The sequence below is a fragment of the Hetaerina americana genome, unplaced genomic scaffold (assembly GCF_022747635.1).
Source record: "Hetaerina americana unplaced genomic scaffold, ioHetAmer1.1.p SCAF_3, whole genome shotgun sequence".
In the NCBI taxonomy this organism is placed as follows: Eukaryota; Metazoa; Arthropoda; class Insecta; order Odonata; family Calopterygidae; genus Hetaerina; species Hetaerina americana.
Window position 1 is genome coordinate 103,981,540 of NW_027286874.1, and position 18,747 is coordinate 104,000,286.

General features: G+C 35.9%; 1 protein-coding gene across 1 annotated transcript in view; it reads left to right on the top strand.

The window, feature by feature from the left end:
- Positions 1-18,747, top strand: part of RhoGAP93B (MyTH4 and RhoGAP_KIAA1688 domain-containing protein RhoGAP93B) — a 120,531-nt gene that overhangs the window by 85,102 nt on the left and 16,682 nt on the right. The window contains exons 10-13 of the mRNA XM_071587946.1: positions 658-856; positions 3,609-3,832; positions 6,341-6,630; positions 15,593-15,790. Coding sequence (XP_071444047.1) covers positions 658-856; positions 3,609-3,832; positions 6,341-6,630; positions 15,593-15,790 — 911 coding nt within the window. The remainder of the gene's footprint in view (positions 1-657; positions 857-3,608; positions 3,833-6,340; positions 6,631-15,592; positions 15,791-18,747) is intronic.

An 18,747-nucleotide genomic window follows, 5' to 3' on the forward strand; every position in this document is an offset into this window, starting at 1 on the left:
TACTCAATACTAAATACTCTAATGCTAAAGTCGTAATGAGAAATCTCCCTTCAATTCATCCCTTGGTTGCTTAGGGAGTCATATCAATGGGTGGTGTAATATATGGGTAGTATACAGAGGGTGAGAACGTTTATATTTCTCTTAATGCAATTCCTTGTGATATAAAGAAAAAGTAATCTAATGAAAGGGACCTTGGTTGCATTGATATCAATATATCTCCTAGCAGATAAGTTATAAATAATGCTTAACTTGAGCATTTTATTTTTTACAAGTAGGGAATTTAATTTTTTCACTTTATCTTGCTCAAAAACCATATTGCTCAGGGGTATGTAGGGTTACATCTTCCTGAAGAAAACCAGTATTCTACTCCAATTGCAACAATTTCGTGCAGTGACCGAGGGCATTTTACTGTATTTAGTGTATAGATAATAACTATATTATGCAAGTCTGATCCAAGATGAGAGTATTTCAGTATATCTGACCACTCCCAGGAGATAGATGCACAAATGTTTTCGCAATTTTGCAAGGTAGCAATTGCAATGGGGAAGATGAAAGAATAAACTGTAATTGAGAATTTGGAATAGCTCATTTTTTATGTAGTTTCAGAGCATGATGCCTACTTGTGCTTTTTCCATCAATGTCTACTTGTCCTTTCAGGCTGTTATCGCTTTGGAGACCCGCTAAATGAAGGGGAAAGGGATTCCCTTCATTCGGAGGATGACGAAGACGAAGAAGATGATGGAGACGAGGGGCCACGACGCAGCCACCGGGAGTCAGGGAGCCATCGCCGTGACGACAGTGATGAGTTTGCCGATGATGAAGCAATGTCCAATCAGGAGGATTCATCGTCGCAAGAGTGAGTTTTTGCTTTCATGTTTGTCAAGCAGCAGCCCTATATGAGTGCCACTGTTTTGATTCTTCATCATGGGATTGAAAAGTCTCTTTGCATTACCTTTTGGATTATGTGCTAGTGGTAGGTCAATACCAGCTGTTTTTGGCTCTTAAATCCAAGTATGAATCTAATGAATGAATATCCATTGTATTATTCAATATCGCTAAATGCTATCAATGACAATTACTTGTTAAATTTAAAAAAAGCACAAGGTTTTTATAAAAAGTATTGGAAAAATAGATTTATTTCAGTTATTGCTACAATGCCTCAAAATTCATTAAAGTACATTCTTTAAGCATCGACATACTTTTACTAGCGGCTTTTCCACGACTCAAAAGACTTCCTGGTAAGTGGATTCTGGAAGGTCCTTAAGAGTACACGTGCAAGCTTCTTTGATGGCACTTTGGGTCCCATGGTGGTGTCCTTTGAGGGAAGATTTCACTTATGGGAGTGGGAAATAGTCTGCTGGTGCCAAGTTGGGACTAAAAGGGTGTTGGGGAATCATCCCATTGCATTGCAGAAGATCTTCATCAGCAGACACTCAGCTCTGCTTTTGGTCATCCTTCAAGACCTTTGGGACAAGTTTAGTGCAGATCTTTTGCATTGCCAATTTTTCAGTGATAATGTGGTGCACTGTAATCTTATGAATGCCAATAAGAGCTGCGATCATGCGCACACTTAACTGATAGTCTGCACATGTTGTCGTCAGTTCTTGAAGTCGACGGCCATCCAGCGTGGGGCTCATCCTCCATACTCTCTAGGCCATCTTTGAAAAGCTTGTGGCACTTAAAAACTGCAGTTTGTGACATGCTATCATCCTTGAACACTTTTTGAATTATGATCAATGTCTCTGTACCCGATTTCCCCGGTCCGACTCAAAATTTGACAGTGTACCATTGTTCGATCATTTGCTGCATTGTGCCCTTGCACCGAGTCACTCAAGAGGGATCCACTAAAAACATGATCTAGGCTGAACAAACACTGGCAGGCGATTGGTGCTTGGCATGTGTTGAAGGTCAGACCCCCCACCACCAAGCCTGCATGGTACGAGCATGCTGTGATGTACAGTCATGCCATGAAACTATTATTCCTGATACTTTTTATACAAACCTTGTACAGTGAAAAAATACAGCAAGTGAGTAGTTAGACAATGATCAGTTTGGGTTTATGAAGGCAAGGAGTATGCATGATGTGCATGATGCCATAGCAGTAATGAGGTATCTTGTAGAAAGGAACATATAACCAGGATGCATTTTTATGCTTGGTAGATTTTAAGAAGGCATTCAGCATGATCTTCTGGGTACAATTAATAAACGTTTTGCTGAAGATAGGACTGGATAGGAGGGATCAGTGACTAGTTTGGAACCTGTGCATGTGATAACAAATGAAGAGTTAGGATAAGCAGTGATAGCCAGAGAAGTAAGAAAGGGATGGCCATTATCACTTGTTATTCTGAGTGGTAAGCAAGAGCTGGAATGAAAGTAGCGAGGGAACTCATCAAGCGAGTTTGATTTGCAGATGATCAAGGATTATGAAGCCAGTCAGCCAAGGGCTACAATCATTACTTAGCATATTGCAAAATCAGTATGAAAGCTATGGGTAAAGATAAAGGTAAATGAATTCTCAAATAACAGGAAGGCTAAGATAAACATCAGAATTGTGGGACATAAACTAGAGCAGGTAGTTTTAGTTCACCTATTAAGGTAGTAATTTGGAGGAGACTGGGCAGAAAGGTGACATTAAAAAAAATTGCTTTGGGATGAGGAAATAAAATGGACAGAAAGGAAAACCACCAATGAAGTCCTAGGCAAGGGGAAGAGAGGTGACTGTTGTGGGAAGTTCAGAGAAGGCTGGAGAGGTGGGTGGAGGAGATGCTGAGATGCAATGGGATGCTGGAGATGGTGACAGAGGGGGGAGGATGATGGAAAAGCAAGGTAGAGGGTGAGAGAATGGAATGGGCTTTGGGGATGAAATTAATGGAGGTGGAAGGTATGCAGATGCAATGAATGATTTATAGTATTATATGGTATATGGTTCAAGGATTGTAGTGTCATTCTAGTTAGGGCTTATACTTGTGAATCATGTGTTTAGTGCCAGGGTCCGTCCAAATCAACCCTAAGCCAGTAGATTACTGCCAACAAAATAAAAGAACGCTTCATCAATATTGCCTTATTGTGCAAATGCTAACTAATGTGTATGGCAAGGCTTGTACAATTCAGCTTAATAATATTATAGATTGCAATTTATGTATTAAGTGTTGCCTTCTGTGGTCCTGAGTTGATTTCTGGCCAAGAAATGCTATTGCTTTATCTGAATTTTGATTTTTTGGCAAATGTTATTAGAAAAGGGAATTATGGAGTAGAGGCATGGCCAGTGGTTAAAATTTAACTTATAAAATTGATGACCCAATGATGTTTTCATGGTTAAATAAATGTGCGATGGTTTCTGTAATAATAGCATCACCAGCTTTATGTCATTTTCACCTTTAAGGACACAGTATGAAATTCATCAAATGAAAGAGAGAGGTTTACAATATGGAATGCTTCTTTTAAGCTCTCAGTTCAACCACTGTTGGAGCTGCAGAATGTTGTTGTAATCTTGCCTGCTCTTGTGCCATTTTTTGTTGAAACCCTCAAAATATGTGCCATTCTGGTGGCGTGAGTGCCGAGAGGTTGGCTCTCCTGATAGTGACCTAGAGTTGTCTCTTCCCCTAAAGGTACCTGGATGATGGCAATTACCTGGACGATGAAGAGGATGAGAGGGAGGATTATGGGCGATTCCTTGGTCACCATGTGGGCATTGCATCGCCTGCTCGCCCATCTGCGCACATAGGTTTTCCCCAGGGACGGTCAGCATCAGGGGCACCGGTGGGATCACTCCTGCTCCCACTCTCCACACCCTCTGCCCGACCCTCTCTCCGGAGCAAGTATGGATACGGAGGTGGGTAGCTCACTCAAATCGGTCTCAGTTGCTGATACTATGTCATTTGAAAGTCTGTTGAATGATTGAGATGCAAATCTTAAAAAGTCTAAAGTGTATTCAACCATACAATGCAACAAGTTGAAATTGTAAAAATCATTCTCCTTGACTGGGATGTATTCAACCCCATGCCTTTGACAAAGTGAAGAATGCAAAAACTCTGATATGATGAGAGCACATCTCAGATCCAGTTCAACTGACTCACTCTTTCAAGGAATAAAATAGATTGAAAGATAAATTTTCAGTAGTGTGATGCTGCTTATTTTTGCCTTAAGTTCTAGAAATCCATTGTTTATTAAAAATTCTGAGTGGAATGTTTATTAATTTTTATAAATATATTATAAATACTGTATGTATTTCTTAGTTTTATCAACAATCTTTGATTTATAGATCAAATCCCTATGTAATACTCTGCTGATGTTTCAGGACTTGGCTCTTCATTAAAGTTTCTCTTTTGTAAGTGCTTTCATATGCATTGGAAATGAATTTTGTATTTAAATAAACAAATGAAAACTATGCAGAAATAATTTAATTGAGTGTTTATTAGTCAAAACAATTATAAAATAATAGTTTGAAATCAATAATTTTACCTTTGCAAAGTAATTGCATTGGAAATCATCTTGGGGTAGTTCTTCCATAATATTGGTTATTACTTGTTATTGGGAGTGTGTGATATCTTCACTCATAGAAAGAATGGGGAAGAGGAGAGGGATTTAAGACTCATTCATGGCATTCCTTACCAAGCCATCCTTTATGTGTAATCCTCTGGAAAATTTTGTAAATCAGTGAGCCAAAATCATGCAGCATCAGTATTTTTCCTCTAAAAAATCAATCTTTATGGGTGTAATCATAATTGCATATATGCCTACTTATCTGGGCACAATCCATTTATATGGTGAGCTGTTTTACCAGAAAACCTGTCTGTCATTTTCTGTTCTTTAATTTCTCCTCCTCTTCAATCCTGGGCCAACTCTCTTGCAATTCAGTATCCCTCTTCAACATATCTCTTTATCTCATTCTTGGTTTTTTCTGCATTCAATTCCCATTACTCTCATCTCAAAAATCTTCATTGTGAAGGCATTCTATGGCTTCCTCTTCATGTGGGTTTATCATTTCAACCTTGGATACTCAAGTCTATCTTGCGTTCTCTCTTCACTTATTATGTTCTCCCCCTTACATCTGCATTTCTTAATTGATCTCTTTGTCTCTCACCAATTATGCTCCTCACAAAATCATGATCTGCATAATAATGGAATGGGCCCTAGTACCCAACCAACACTCAACTCTTGAGTATGACATCACCAAGTTCTCTCAATTATTCTTATTTTAGATATTATTCATACATTTTCATTTATATAATTGAACTAAACTTCTTAGCTGGCTATTTAGGCATGCAAATTATACAACACTCCCCAAGTCATCCATATTAACAATCACCGTTTTTCAACCAAGTGTGTCACACAGATCCTGCCCATCCTATTTGCTGCTCACTCCCTTGATAAAAAAGACTTGAAGAATCCTTTTCTATTTTAAAAAATTACCTCTCTCCACATCAATTAATTGTGTATGCAAATGCAATCTCACCAACATTTGGATCACTAAATCTTTCAAAAACCATATATTATATAATCAGCCCCTAGTTAATTCCCAGTGTATTGTATCTCTGTGTATCCTATCAATGCCATTTTCTTGTTTCATAGATGTAGTTAATATGGAGAGTACATGTGAATACTACATCACACACACATGTAAATGTTAGGAATGAGCACGTTTAAGAATATGCGTATTCCTAAAAATAGATGAAAATTCTTCATTTATTGAAACCTTAAATCAAATAATCTGTGACATGTTCTTGATATTCCTTGCAACAAATATTTTTTCCGCATAGTTCCAGAGTAGTACCCTGCATGTGAAAAATAAGGCATAAAAACAAACAACCTTACAATAGGGCCCTGGAAAATGGAGAGTATATATGAATATTATTGTTATCAAATTATCATCATGAATATCATAACAACCATTAAGATAATCAGTCATGATTGAATTTAATTAATTTTTCAGTAAATTTGCATTTCCCAAACCTTGAACCCTGTGTAGCACTAGCATCAGTAATTTAAAATATTGATCCCATCAAGTATTTTTGTTGGTTGACTTTGAACTGTTATTAAAGTATGACAAATAAAACCATGGAGGGAAATGGAAAAAATCCATGAATTTAAGATATTTTGTCTCTCTACCCAAGCTTTTTCTTCGATTTGTATGATACTCTTCTTAATTTTCTATTGATGCATAACTAGCCAAAAATTTAAAGTCATTTCCTTGGGAATGTTCATGTCTCATACTTATCTAATGAATGATATTGATTGCAAGTTGTATTAAATTAATTTTTTTATTGAGAGGCAAGTGGTCTTTTAATGTGAAAAATATTGTGTTTATTGCTTGTTAAATGGCCCAAATGCTCTTGTCCAGACTCCAGGTACGGCTCGGACTTTATGGATGGTGGAGGGGGGATTGTGCAAGGGATGGCGCTCCTCCCCCACCACCAGAGCACTCCCTCGTCGCAGCAGCCCCACCTTGGCACCCCCAATTCATCCCTGGTCCATGGCCGTGGGCTGACGGCAGGCCCCCACTCAATCCCCCTAGAGACGCAGCATGCCTCCCTCAAGAGACGCAAGGACCACCCTGCACCCCCGCCACCCTTGCACAAGGGCCGCCAGCCACCCGTTGGGCTCTGCTCGCCCATCCTGGAGAAGGCCGAGGTGAGTGAGTGTGGGCAGCAAGTGGCCAGGGTGTCGAGGACATGCTCTCTCCATTGGTATTGTATTTATGTTTGACTGTTGAGTGATCATTTAGGCTTATCCTGTATCTACTCTCAGTGAATCATCAAAATGTCAACATGGATCCTTGAATCCAATATATGCAGTGAAGCTTCTATTTAAAACTAATGTGGGCAAATAACTTATTTTATATTAAAAAAAAATTGATCTCAGAGGGGATATCTAATCACACAGTAAGTAACTCTTGGGTTTATTCAAATAAAAAATTATTTATTGGTGTTCAATTTCTTTGTTCAAGAATATTTTATATGTTTTTCAGTTTAGATAAATTCCTGTTTCATAAACAGTTCTGGTGTTCATACAGTGTTTATGATATTCAGCTGACTGCAGGGGTGTATCAAGGGGTTTTGGTGCAAGGGTCCAAACAGTTGTTCTTGTGTAATGAAGAACTCAATTTTCATACCAGAAAATAAATTTGCATCAACAAATTATATTTAAAGAGGAATATCTTATGATAATAAATATAAAATGTAAGTTCTCATATATATTTTGAATAATTTTGCTCTGCAGATCTAATTATTTGTTATTAAAATCTTAATGGGTTACACTTTCTGCATGTGAGTTGACCATGTGTAGTCTAAAGGTAGTAGGTATGTGAGTGAATTTAGATGACTGGCACACTTCATGATGAGTAAATACTTTTCATACGCATAGTTATGAAAGTGATATTGAAGGCTCATATAAAAATATAATGGGTTTTCAACTGTGTGTTGTAACTTTTTTATTTTCATCTCCATCCACAAATATATGTAATGTATCCTCAGGACATCAAAACTAATTGACATATTGCCACGTGTGTGTAAATCTCATTGACAAAGAAATGGCACAGAAATTGATTTTGATAATGACAGTAGAATTGAACTGTCTATTTCTTTGCCAATCAAGTTTTCATAAAAGTTGACTTAAAAAATTGGTATACCCAGAAAATCTCAAGAGAATATGTTTAAAATACAGCCTGTTGATGAAAAAAATCAAATAGCATCTGATTTCAATTTTTCTAGGAAAATCAGTATCATAGATAAATTTTAGCCATAAATTATATGAGATATAATGGCATAAATTAAAGGACTTACTCAAATTGTAGTAAATGTTACTGTCTACTGTACATGGCATTGCATACTTATTTTATTATTATTTTCCCATATTCATCCTTCCTTAATTTTAAAATTAACAGTATTAAACCCTAAAGATTAAAATAGATGTTTCACTGCATCCAATCAATTATTCATTTCTGAAGCTTAAATGCGCCAACCATATGAAATGGTAAGTTGTAATTTTTTTCAGGCATTGGTTCATTACTTTCAATTCATGCATTTAATTCCCAAAATAGTTATCTTCAACTTTCTTATAAATTTTTCTCCAACTTGGAGTAAATATGTACATGTTACTGTTGTTTGCATTTTCTGGTATGCTATTTGTTGTATTGGTATTCAGATATAGTCATTTGAATTGTAAGACCATGCTAGTCCAGACCTAGTTAATCCAGTATGATTATTGAATGATTGGATGTCATCAGACATCACTCTGATAGCTGTTAGCACACTCACTATCTGCTTAGAAATTTCCCAAATGGCTCCATGGACCTTTGGAGCAGGACCCCAATGGGAAAAGGTTTGGGCTGTATCACAAACTGATTATGGCTGGCTTGAAAGAATCTTGTTCATTGTTTTGTAAATTAGAGTTGCTCTAAGCGAAGTGATGGGTGTGTTGGAAGTCTGCGTTGTCAGTGCAGGAGAGGTGACCTTCTTGGAACTACATGCCTGTCATAGGACATGATATCTCAAATTTGGTATTGTGCATGTAATTAACCAATTTGTCTCTGTTATCTGCTCTTTCAAATCGATGAATTAATAAATGATTTATATTCCCTGGTTATTATGAAAGCATGCTGTCAAGGACCATAAGAATTTGATTTCCAGAGGTTAGTGGCGAAGTTGAGGAAGCACATTTGATGACGGTCAGAAAGGAATTAGAGGAAGTAAACCAGAGGCTGTGTTGAATTTAGTATGTTACGTAAATATTTTAGGTTTTTGAACCAAGTGCAGTGAAACCTGGAAGTAATGCATCCCAAATTTACATGGTCCTCAATTTGAATTTTTTTTAATTATCTAAACAGATCTTCATATAAATCAATATAGTAAAAACATCAAATTTACATTTCTAGACACAGAATTTACTTGACTGCTATTAATTTATGCATATTTTTTCTTAGGTTTTGTTTATAAATATTAGATTTCATTTATTTTAGTTTGCATATTGGTTAATTCAAATTAGTCTTTGCTAAAGCCTTGGTTATTAAGGTACATATCAGTTTTGAAAATCATCATCTGAGAAGTTATTTCCTGCTCAGGTCTGTGTTTAAAACATTGTCTTTATTTTTCTGTTGGAAGAGGTTAATTAAAAATTGCATAAAATATCATCTTACCTGTGGGCTTACCATAGTTTCAGATTCATTCATCAAGGTGTTCTACCTATTTGAAGCTAGGTTTTAGATGGCTCCTAAAAACTTTCCACAAATATATACTTTTATAGCAAGGACTTCCTTCTTCTTTACCATACATTATTTCTTTCTTCATAACTTCTGCCTCCCTGCATGATGCCTAAAGAGCAATTTGTTTGCCTTGCATTACCCGGCTTATCCAGCACTCACCCATCTGTCATGGCCTTAAGCACACCACTGCCATTCAATAATTCCTCTATCCTTCTCCTCTGCCATTTTTGGATTTCCCCCTGTAACTTCCTCTCTTCACCAACCCTATATAAAACCTTGGCATTTGTCTTTCTCTCTATTCAACTGATGTCCCCCAAACTTTGCACATTCACATCTCAAAAGCCTCCAATCTGCACTTATCCTGTTGCCTCAAAGACCAAGTCTCAAATCCATAAATCACAATGCTCCATATTAGTCTTTACTAATGTTTTACCACATAGTTACTCAGTGGACCTGTCATCAATGGGCAAGGGCCTACCCACATTGACACAGTTTCCCATTACATCACTAATGTTAAGCAATGTTGGGCTCGGACAGGGGTTGGATGGGTGTTCTCCATACCTTTATGGTGGTCCTCTGTCTGCATGTGGCTGGCAGGTTAATCATGGGTTGGTGCAATGGACCAAGAGGTATAAGTGCTCAGAGCTCCTGTAAAAGAATCCTCTCCCTGACATATATCAACCCATCATCAAATCTTTTCCTGTTGCAAATGCAGTCACACTCTTTCTCAAATGCAAATCTTCTCCTTCTATTGCCAGTTCCATCCCCATTTTACGCTAAAATACTGCCTAAATACATGAACTGCTCCACCTGCTATAGTTTATTCTATCCTACTTCAATGTTTTAATTAGCTTTCCTACCTTTTAAGTGTCTCATGACATTTTTTTTCTTATGGTCAATTCTCTTCCCATAACTCTGGAATTGTTATTCTAAAGCACTCAATGATAACTGCAAACCCTTGACTGTTTACTCACTGTTGCTTGATCAGCTGAATACTTGACTGACTTAATCATCTTACCGCCCACTTGTATTCCCAGCTCAAGTCCTTTCTCTGCTACCTTAAACATTTTCCCAGCTTATATGTAAAGTGCTGGTGATGCAGGCAACCCTGCCTTACTCCACTACCCATTCTGATTCTCCTTATGCTACATACCTCTGCCATCTGATTCATGTACAAGCTTTGAACCAGTCTCCTGTCCTTCACGTCTACTACAACTATTTTCTACAATGTTTCCATTAACTTTGCCCACTCTACTCGGTTGAATGCCTTCTCAAAATCCACAAAACAAATTAAGATTCTGATTATAAAGATTTGAGATCGTCATTATATTTTATGTCCTCATTATTGCACTAGCATCATGCATTATTCACCCATTCAAAACCCAAACTAATCTTGATTTGGGTATTGGTGTTCACTTTTCCCCGAGGAATGTCTAAGCCCATTTACTTGGTCGAGGTTGTGGTCCATGTGTGGGCAGTTTAGGTTATTATTTCCCTTTATGTTTCTTTAAATTGTTATAAAATGTCTGAAAGAAAATTAAAACATCAAGAATCAAGCAAAAATGGAAATTTCACTTAAGGTAGTGACAAACCTGGGGAATTAGCGAGTAAGTTTAACATTCACATTTTAAATCAGAGCAAAAAAGTAACTAGGAATAATGATTCTCACATCATATTGCTATTTTGTTGGTCAAAAACAGTCGTTATTGATCTCTTAAATCTTGGCAGATATGTAGCAGTAAAGACAATAATGAACAAAAAACATAAGCTGTGAAAAATATTTAGTAATGAACTAATGTTGTTGCTAAATTTTAAAATGGGCGTACATTCTACAAGTGAGTATGAAAATTGTGTTCGAAGTTAGAGATATAAGTGTTCAGAAGGATACTTTGGGGACATGGGATTTTGGGGAATGGGAGGGCTTGGTTCGAGCACTGGGCAAGCCTCTCTGGACACCCTCAGCTCCACCCAAGCTTTGTGATTTTTCGGGTACAAGGCCTTCCTGGGAAACCACAGCTCGAACAAGGAAAGGAACTGGCCCCCCTACCCTTATGTGTGAATTTCACACGCCACACCACCAGGCTTAGTACTGTGTGAACTCTGCCTTCACCTACCAAACCGACCTTTGGGTTGATTACTGTGTTTTATATGTACCTTTGAATCAACCAAGCCATTTTTAAGATATCAAGCTAGGAAAGTTATTCCATCACATCTAAGTCTGCTGTTTGGAGTACCATTTGACTAGGTTTTCCCATTACTGCTGATACAGGATTGAATTGGGATTCTTTGATGTTAGCCTGGTTCAGTCAGTGACATAACCAACTGTCATTGTTGCCATGAAGGGCACGCAATATCATGGATAATGGGTGTTCAAGAGAGGGAGAGTGAAGGGGGTTCTCAGCTTTCAGTTTAAACGCATACTTCATCAAATGAATATGATGCCATATGAATGTAGGTTGACTCATAAAATACTTATTTTTTTATAGGCCATAGTAATAATAATTGTCTTGAGTCCAATGGTTCACTAATCAGTATTAATGCATAATCTGGATGATCTATCTTGCCAATTGGTCTGGATTAACTAGGTTTTACCATGATTTTCGTTTTGGTGAGAGGTAGTTGGAAGTATTTTGCATGTGCTAGAGTAGTTAGTATTTTGTAGCACTATTAACTACACACTGTTGATTACATTTATGCATGAAAAATTTCCTTTGACTTCTCAAGCAATTTCAATGTGTATTTTTCTGGTTGTCTTCTTAAGTTCATAATCTTTTGTTGAAAAATTAAGTTTCATCCAAATTTTAAACTTTTTCCTTCCTTTATGTTCATGTTCACTGCTCAAGCGTGCTTTAATGTCATTTTAGTGTAGACACTGAAGTAAAAATAGGTGTACATTGTTTGGAGTCTAACATTGTGGCTTGCTCTACATATCAGAGGGCAGTGGGAAGAGAGGAGAAGCACAGGCGGAGGCATATCTTTAAAATTAATTAAAATGTGGAAATCTGAAGCAGGCTGAAGGAGAGCAGTTTCATGATTAATGTTAAAAGTTCAATATTTAATATAGTTTGAAAAACTGAATTCCATGTAGTTGAAACATAGAAACTGTAGCCCTTAATGTAATCAGTTATGATTATTGATTGATTGGTTCAGTTATTTAGTAATGCTGGTTCATGAGATAAGAAATGAAACTGATAATTGGTCAATTCAGTTATTCGATTCCCTGTTACATGAGTTCTTGAGGTTAGAACCAGAATAAAACTGATAAACATCAGTTTCAGAACTCATGTTTATACTGACAATAAAATGGGTGGTTTTTGAATACTAAAACTTTCCATAAGATTGTAATGTTCTCTACAGAGTGTCAAAGATCTCCTGAAGCATAGTCAGATCAAAGTAATATACTCACACTTAAGTCATAGTGGTTGTGTGTAATGGTGAGTTTAACGTTGGAACTGTGCCTCTGAATTCAAATATGGAATTGGTGGAATCCGCAATTTGTAAAATAATTAATTTCAGTTTATCAAAATGACAAAAGTGACATGAAAGGTTTCTCTCCAACAAATATTTTTGTATATGCAAAAGAAGCATTGAATAATATGCCATACATCTTAAAAAGATAATAAACTGTTTTTCCTCTGCTCACTTGCAATTTCATTACAATGGTGAAATAAAAATGTGATAACTAGTTATTTCATGTGTAACTATTTTTATTAAAAAAATATTTTGAAAATTTATCATTCCTCTTATGTGTGTCCATAAATTTTGCTCAAAAATATTTCAGTGCTGAGGCTTAAAAAATCATTAAGATTGTATATTAAAGTTTGCTATACAATGGAATGTCTCATAAGCCCAATGTATAACTTCTAATAGGGTTATAATTTCATTGAAGTTGATCAAGATTTTGTTTGTTATTGTAAATGGTGACCCATTCATTCACTGGAACTGTTGGAGCCTCAGCCAGGATCTGAAATAGACCAAACTGGCCCTAGAACTGAAAAAATCTATTCTGACTCACAAAATAAAATGTCACTAAAATATCAGTTCTAGAACTGATAGTTATGCATTGAAGCCTAATATTTATGTATATCTAATTTATTTAGTCTCAAAATTTATGTTATGTTTTTATGATCTGGTTTAGTCTCCATCAGTGCAATAAAACCACCAAGTTTATTTTCCTGAAGCGGCACTTAACGTAAAATCTCACCACCTTTTGGAGATGATGAATTGATTCTATCATGGTTTCCCACTGTTTCATCCAATGGTATTGCATGTGTATGCTGTGGAAAACCATTGTTTAAACTCTAGAATGAAGGGCCACATCAAATTTCAAACTCAAGGTGAGGGCTAAATGAAGCACGAGTTTTGTGCGTGGCAGAGGGAAGAAGATAGGAAGTGATGGAAATGTCAGCATGTTATGTGATCAGAAGTTGAAGATCAAGTGAATCTCTTGAACAAGAGGTGAAGGCCAAATGGCGGGATTGGATGACTGACAAAGAAGTTCTGGGGATGCAAAAGGGAGCAAAGAAAGAACTCTAACACAATCTAACACTTTTGCACACTCAAGTGATCAAATGGCTCTGAGCATTAGAGTGTTATAACCTTTTCCATTGATGCTGAAACAAAGTGGTGCAGCATAAACTGATGCCCATACATATTCAATAATGTTAGATTGCTTTAATAATTATGATATTTTTAAAAATATAGAAATATAGATTATTTATGAGTTGCCAATCAACTGATTCTGGAAATCCTTGTTTTTCAAAATATTTTCCCAATAAAACATCGCAATGATTAATTTAGCATAATTTTAAATAAAACTACTAGTATTTTGTAGCTTTTTTCTTGGATTACATCAATCATATGATTGCTAGACATGTAAAATTCAGATTGCTGAAAATAAGGCTAGAAGGCATGGAAATGGGATAATGCTACTGAAGAATGATGAAAACAAAGTGGGGAAGTCAGTAGAGTCATGGGGGTCATGACCCTTGAAAACCTTTTTGAAAAAATTTCAATCCAATATGTCATGAAGAAAAGAAAAAAATCTCACTTAGTTCAGAGCAATGTGATTGTGCCAATTGTGACCCTATTCCCAAATTGCAAGGCTAGATCCAATGCTGTGGTAGACAGAATGACTGATGAAATATTTTGAAGAGTAGGTAAAAAGGGGTACATGGAGCAGGAAACTTCTTGGACACATAATGAAGAATAATTTCCTTGAAGACTGAAATGGAAGGAATGGTGCAAAAAAAAAGGCAGAAGAAAGCCCAAAGATGGATTAAAATGAGAAGTGGACAATGGAAGACATCACCTCAGGAGATATGACAGAATGGACACATTTGGTAGGGAGTAATAGGTTTGGCTAGTAGTGCTGACTTTAAGGCACTTAAATTGAAACATACTCCTGCTAAGTTATATTTCAGCCTGATTTCAAATGTCTTTGCAGAAGCATTTGAAAATTATAATAATGAAATCTATGATTTTGGAGGAATGTTGGAGATTTTTGAGAGTGATGATAGCATAAATGGAAGAACTTGACACATGTTGGCTTACCCTGGAAATTGGAAGTGTGGGAAAAACATCTTCAATGAACCATAAAATCAGGAAATAAATGCTTACATGATTTTAGTCATTTTGTGGCTCCTTGAAGATTATTCTTACTTGCCTGGAGTTTTCCCCAATCACCTCAGGAGTTGAAAATACTGATGTTTCAAATACGTTTGTACCTATGTAATATTTAGCAAATGACTGTATGGAAGCCATGTGCTGTAATAGTTAACTTATATTTGTCAAGGAACATGTTAATTCATCAAAAAGTGGATAGGTAAAATAGAAGTAGGTAATATTAAGAATTGAGATTTGAAGATATTATTTGTATAATTTTCTCTTTGGTCCTTTCCTGTGTTTTCTCTGTTAAAAATTGAAATTTAAAGAGTAAAATCAGAGGAGTGAGCGATATATGTGCAATGAGTTAAATTCTAGACAATCAGTGAATCACTGGAAACGTGGAAAAAAATCTAAAGCTGTCAAGAAATGCTCTAGTAACCTTGCAGAGTCACAACAGCCTTACCTTAACAGTCACTCTAGCCTAACCTGTAAGGTATTGTTCCAAAGATAAAACAAAGGAAAATTAAATTGAAAATTACCATGGTTTGATTTTATCATCCTTTTAATAAGTTGAATAGTATTGCAAACATGCACACATTTTTAAAAAACAATGTCTTAAATCTTTGGCCTTGCTGTAATGCTTAAAGATTGAGCAGTGAAATGTACATATGTGTAGTTGCTTGAGATGTTGAAGCCTGGTTTATTTTTTTGCCTCTGTTCTGTTCTTATTGTTATTCTTCTTCTTCCCTTCCCCCCTCCTTCTTAATCCCACCCCATCTCCTGCAGTTCCGTTACTACCACTCCCCTTCAGCTCCTCCCACACCCACTTCTCGAACTCTGCCTACTCCCCCCCAGCCTTGCCCCATCAATGGGCAGCACCCCTTCTGCAGTGCCCTCTTCCGTCCACTCTCCCTGCCTACCTCACAAACAATGACCCCATTGCAGGGTGAGAGCCTGGCCGGGTCATTGCAGACAGACAGACAGGTCAGTAATTGGCATGGTATCCATTCATTTTTGGAAAACAGTATTCATTAGCAGTGAATTTATTTCCTCCTTGATTACTCTCTGTCACTTTATTCTTCTAAGTAATGCAAAAAGTATATATGTTAAAAAATTAGAGTTGATTCAATGAAGTGCAATTAATGGTTGGAATGTGTATTTTTGAAGTTGTGGACTATTGAATCAAAGAAGTTTTAATGGTATTTATTTATGATTTATTTTAGGGACTAACTCTCTTTAGTTTTAGGAATGGTTTGTTGCATATGAACTTTATAAACTTAGGCATGTAATGGCAAACTACTGCTATGTGTACTAATTATTTATTTATATCTAGGATGAGTTCAGGATCTGAGGATTAGGTTGACCTTTTTTCACTTAATTATTAAATCAGGACAGGTTCCATGCATCTTGGTGATAATGAACCAGATGTGAAGGGGAGAGTAGACAACCCAACAGAATCACTCTTTTAGCGAACGTCAATCCATGCACCCAATCTTCAGAATAAGAAGTGAATCAGTCAAATTTCAAGAGGGTTGACATGAATATGTAAAGCTAATATTGGAGCATAATAACTACACTTTAGACAAGAGGCTTTTCTCTTTTCTCTTGTGACATTTTTTAAGCATGAAATTTAGGAAAAAGCAACAGACTTGATTAAAGTTGAAATGATAATAAATGAATGAAAAATGAAATATATTCAAAATTATTCTTTGAAAATTCTCTTATAAGTATCGGAGCCAGTTATCTGAAGAAATAGTTTCAGACTCTTTTGTGGAAGTTATCCAACATGGAGATAATGAAAAAAGCTTTGTTAAATTCACTTGATGATTTTTATTAATGTGACATGGATTTTATTAAGTTGTGATGATTTAGGTTGAAGATAGAACGATACAATGAAGCCTGGATTGTATCAATAAAAACCATTAAGTGGAATAAGCATAGTTTTTTGTAATTATATCTGTAAGGTAGTTATGCTCTTTCATGAATTGCATGGGCAGAACCTCTGGCATCATAGTCTAGTACCTTTCTTTTAACATAATGAAATATGGACTGAAAATTTTGCGTACGAATATTATGTCTCATTTGGAAATATAAAAAATCATTGGCTGTATTTAGGGCAAGAATGGATTGATAGTTATCCTTCAGAGCTACCCAAAAATTAAGGAATTTGGCCGATCTGAAGCCGTAGAAATGGAGCAGAGTCTTGGTCTGCCATCCAATCACAACTCTGTTGATCAAAGCTAGTTCAAATAGTTTTGTAAAATGCTCGAACTCGTTTGCTGTTGACAGATAATAAAGAAATAAATGATTTAAAATGTTCACATTTCTTCAGAAAATCCAAATTTATTTATTTAAACACCAAAAGAAATACCAAACTGTTATAAAGAGGGAGTGAATGCAGTAATTGATTAATTACGACCAAAATAATTAATGCTACTTTAACCAACACTGTCGCAATGGTAAGAGGTCTTTTGACTTTTAAATTTAGTTGTGATGGAAGTCAGAGAGTCTGTCACAATTACCCATTCTGCATTTCAAAACTGCTTGAGTTCTAAAGTGAATACTTGAAAAAAATGGTGCGTATATTTTTTAAGATTGGCATGTTGATGAAAAGAGATAAACTCAATGGTTTCAGGCTTGAAATTACAAGTCTGGCATGTTATGGATATAAGGATATATGGATAAAAAATTGACCGATTGACCGAAATTACCGATTCCCATTGCAAATAGAGCTTTGGATTTGATGACATATGTAAATGATCTTAATAGACAGCCATGCATAGCTGCAAAAACAGTGATATTATGCATAAAATGAGGTTGTTTGCCTTGAAAAGCATTAGTCACCTTAGGGTAATAAAACATGATCCCTCCTGAGTCCTCAGTGAAATCATCACCCATTACTTTTCATGAAATAGTGATAAATTTGTCAAGCAGAACTTGACTACAAAGACATTGAATCAATAGAAGTCTTAAATTTGTCCACGGTCCTCTGATTGTGACTAATGGTTGGGAGATAGTAGTTGTTGTCTGTGAAGTTGCCGTAAAGGGAACCATTTGAAGATGGTCATTAAATAAAAAATATTGTCTGTGGCTAAAACTAGTATACAAAAAAGGGATTACTCGGAGCTAACACCCCTACAGTTTGTTAGGAAGTTCTTAAGAGTTAATGATAATATTTTATTTAACCTTGCTGGTTTCTTATAATGAGTGAAGTAAGTCATGAAGTGCAAGAAAAAGGTAAAATATAACAAAACCACTGAAAGAAATTTAGAAATGAAACTAGAGGTCAGCATTCCAGAAATGCCTTAGGACCAGTTATGTTCCAATATTTGAACGTCTCCTCTTGCTGTATTAATTTGTATGTGACATACCAAAAGTTCTTGTGCACTAATTGGAAGCAAAGGTAAGGTCATTCATTCAGATAGCTTTTGAGTGAATTAGATAAGTTTTGAGAGTAGGCTGAAGAATTGATGAATCATTGAACAGCAGTCAAATGAAGTTTTGTTTGATCTGAAAAATGTAATGTGCTAAATCCAAACATGAGACAGAAGTCAAATTTCATTGCAAAAATTGCTGGCTGATTGGTATTCCTTAAATGTACAAATATCTATTGAGCAAAAGTTTTACCACATTGTTTTTCAGTTCATTGCATATTAGGAACCAGCTATGAAACTAAGGAAAATATATATGGTAGTATGCATTCATGTGGAAGTGACCACTCAATGCACAAGCAAGTTTATTTGAAAATTTTAAAAATTTTCTGGTTTTTTAAAATATTTCTTTCTGGGATTTTTTTGTCACTGTATTTGATTTAATATTCTCTTGTAATTGAATCCTGTAATTATAAGTATCACTTAAGTGTAAAATCATGGAATTTCTAAGGTTGTAAATGAAGATAGTTTTTCATATAGCTCAGCTTGTCAGAGAATGTTATCCTTTGT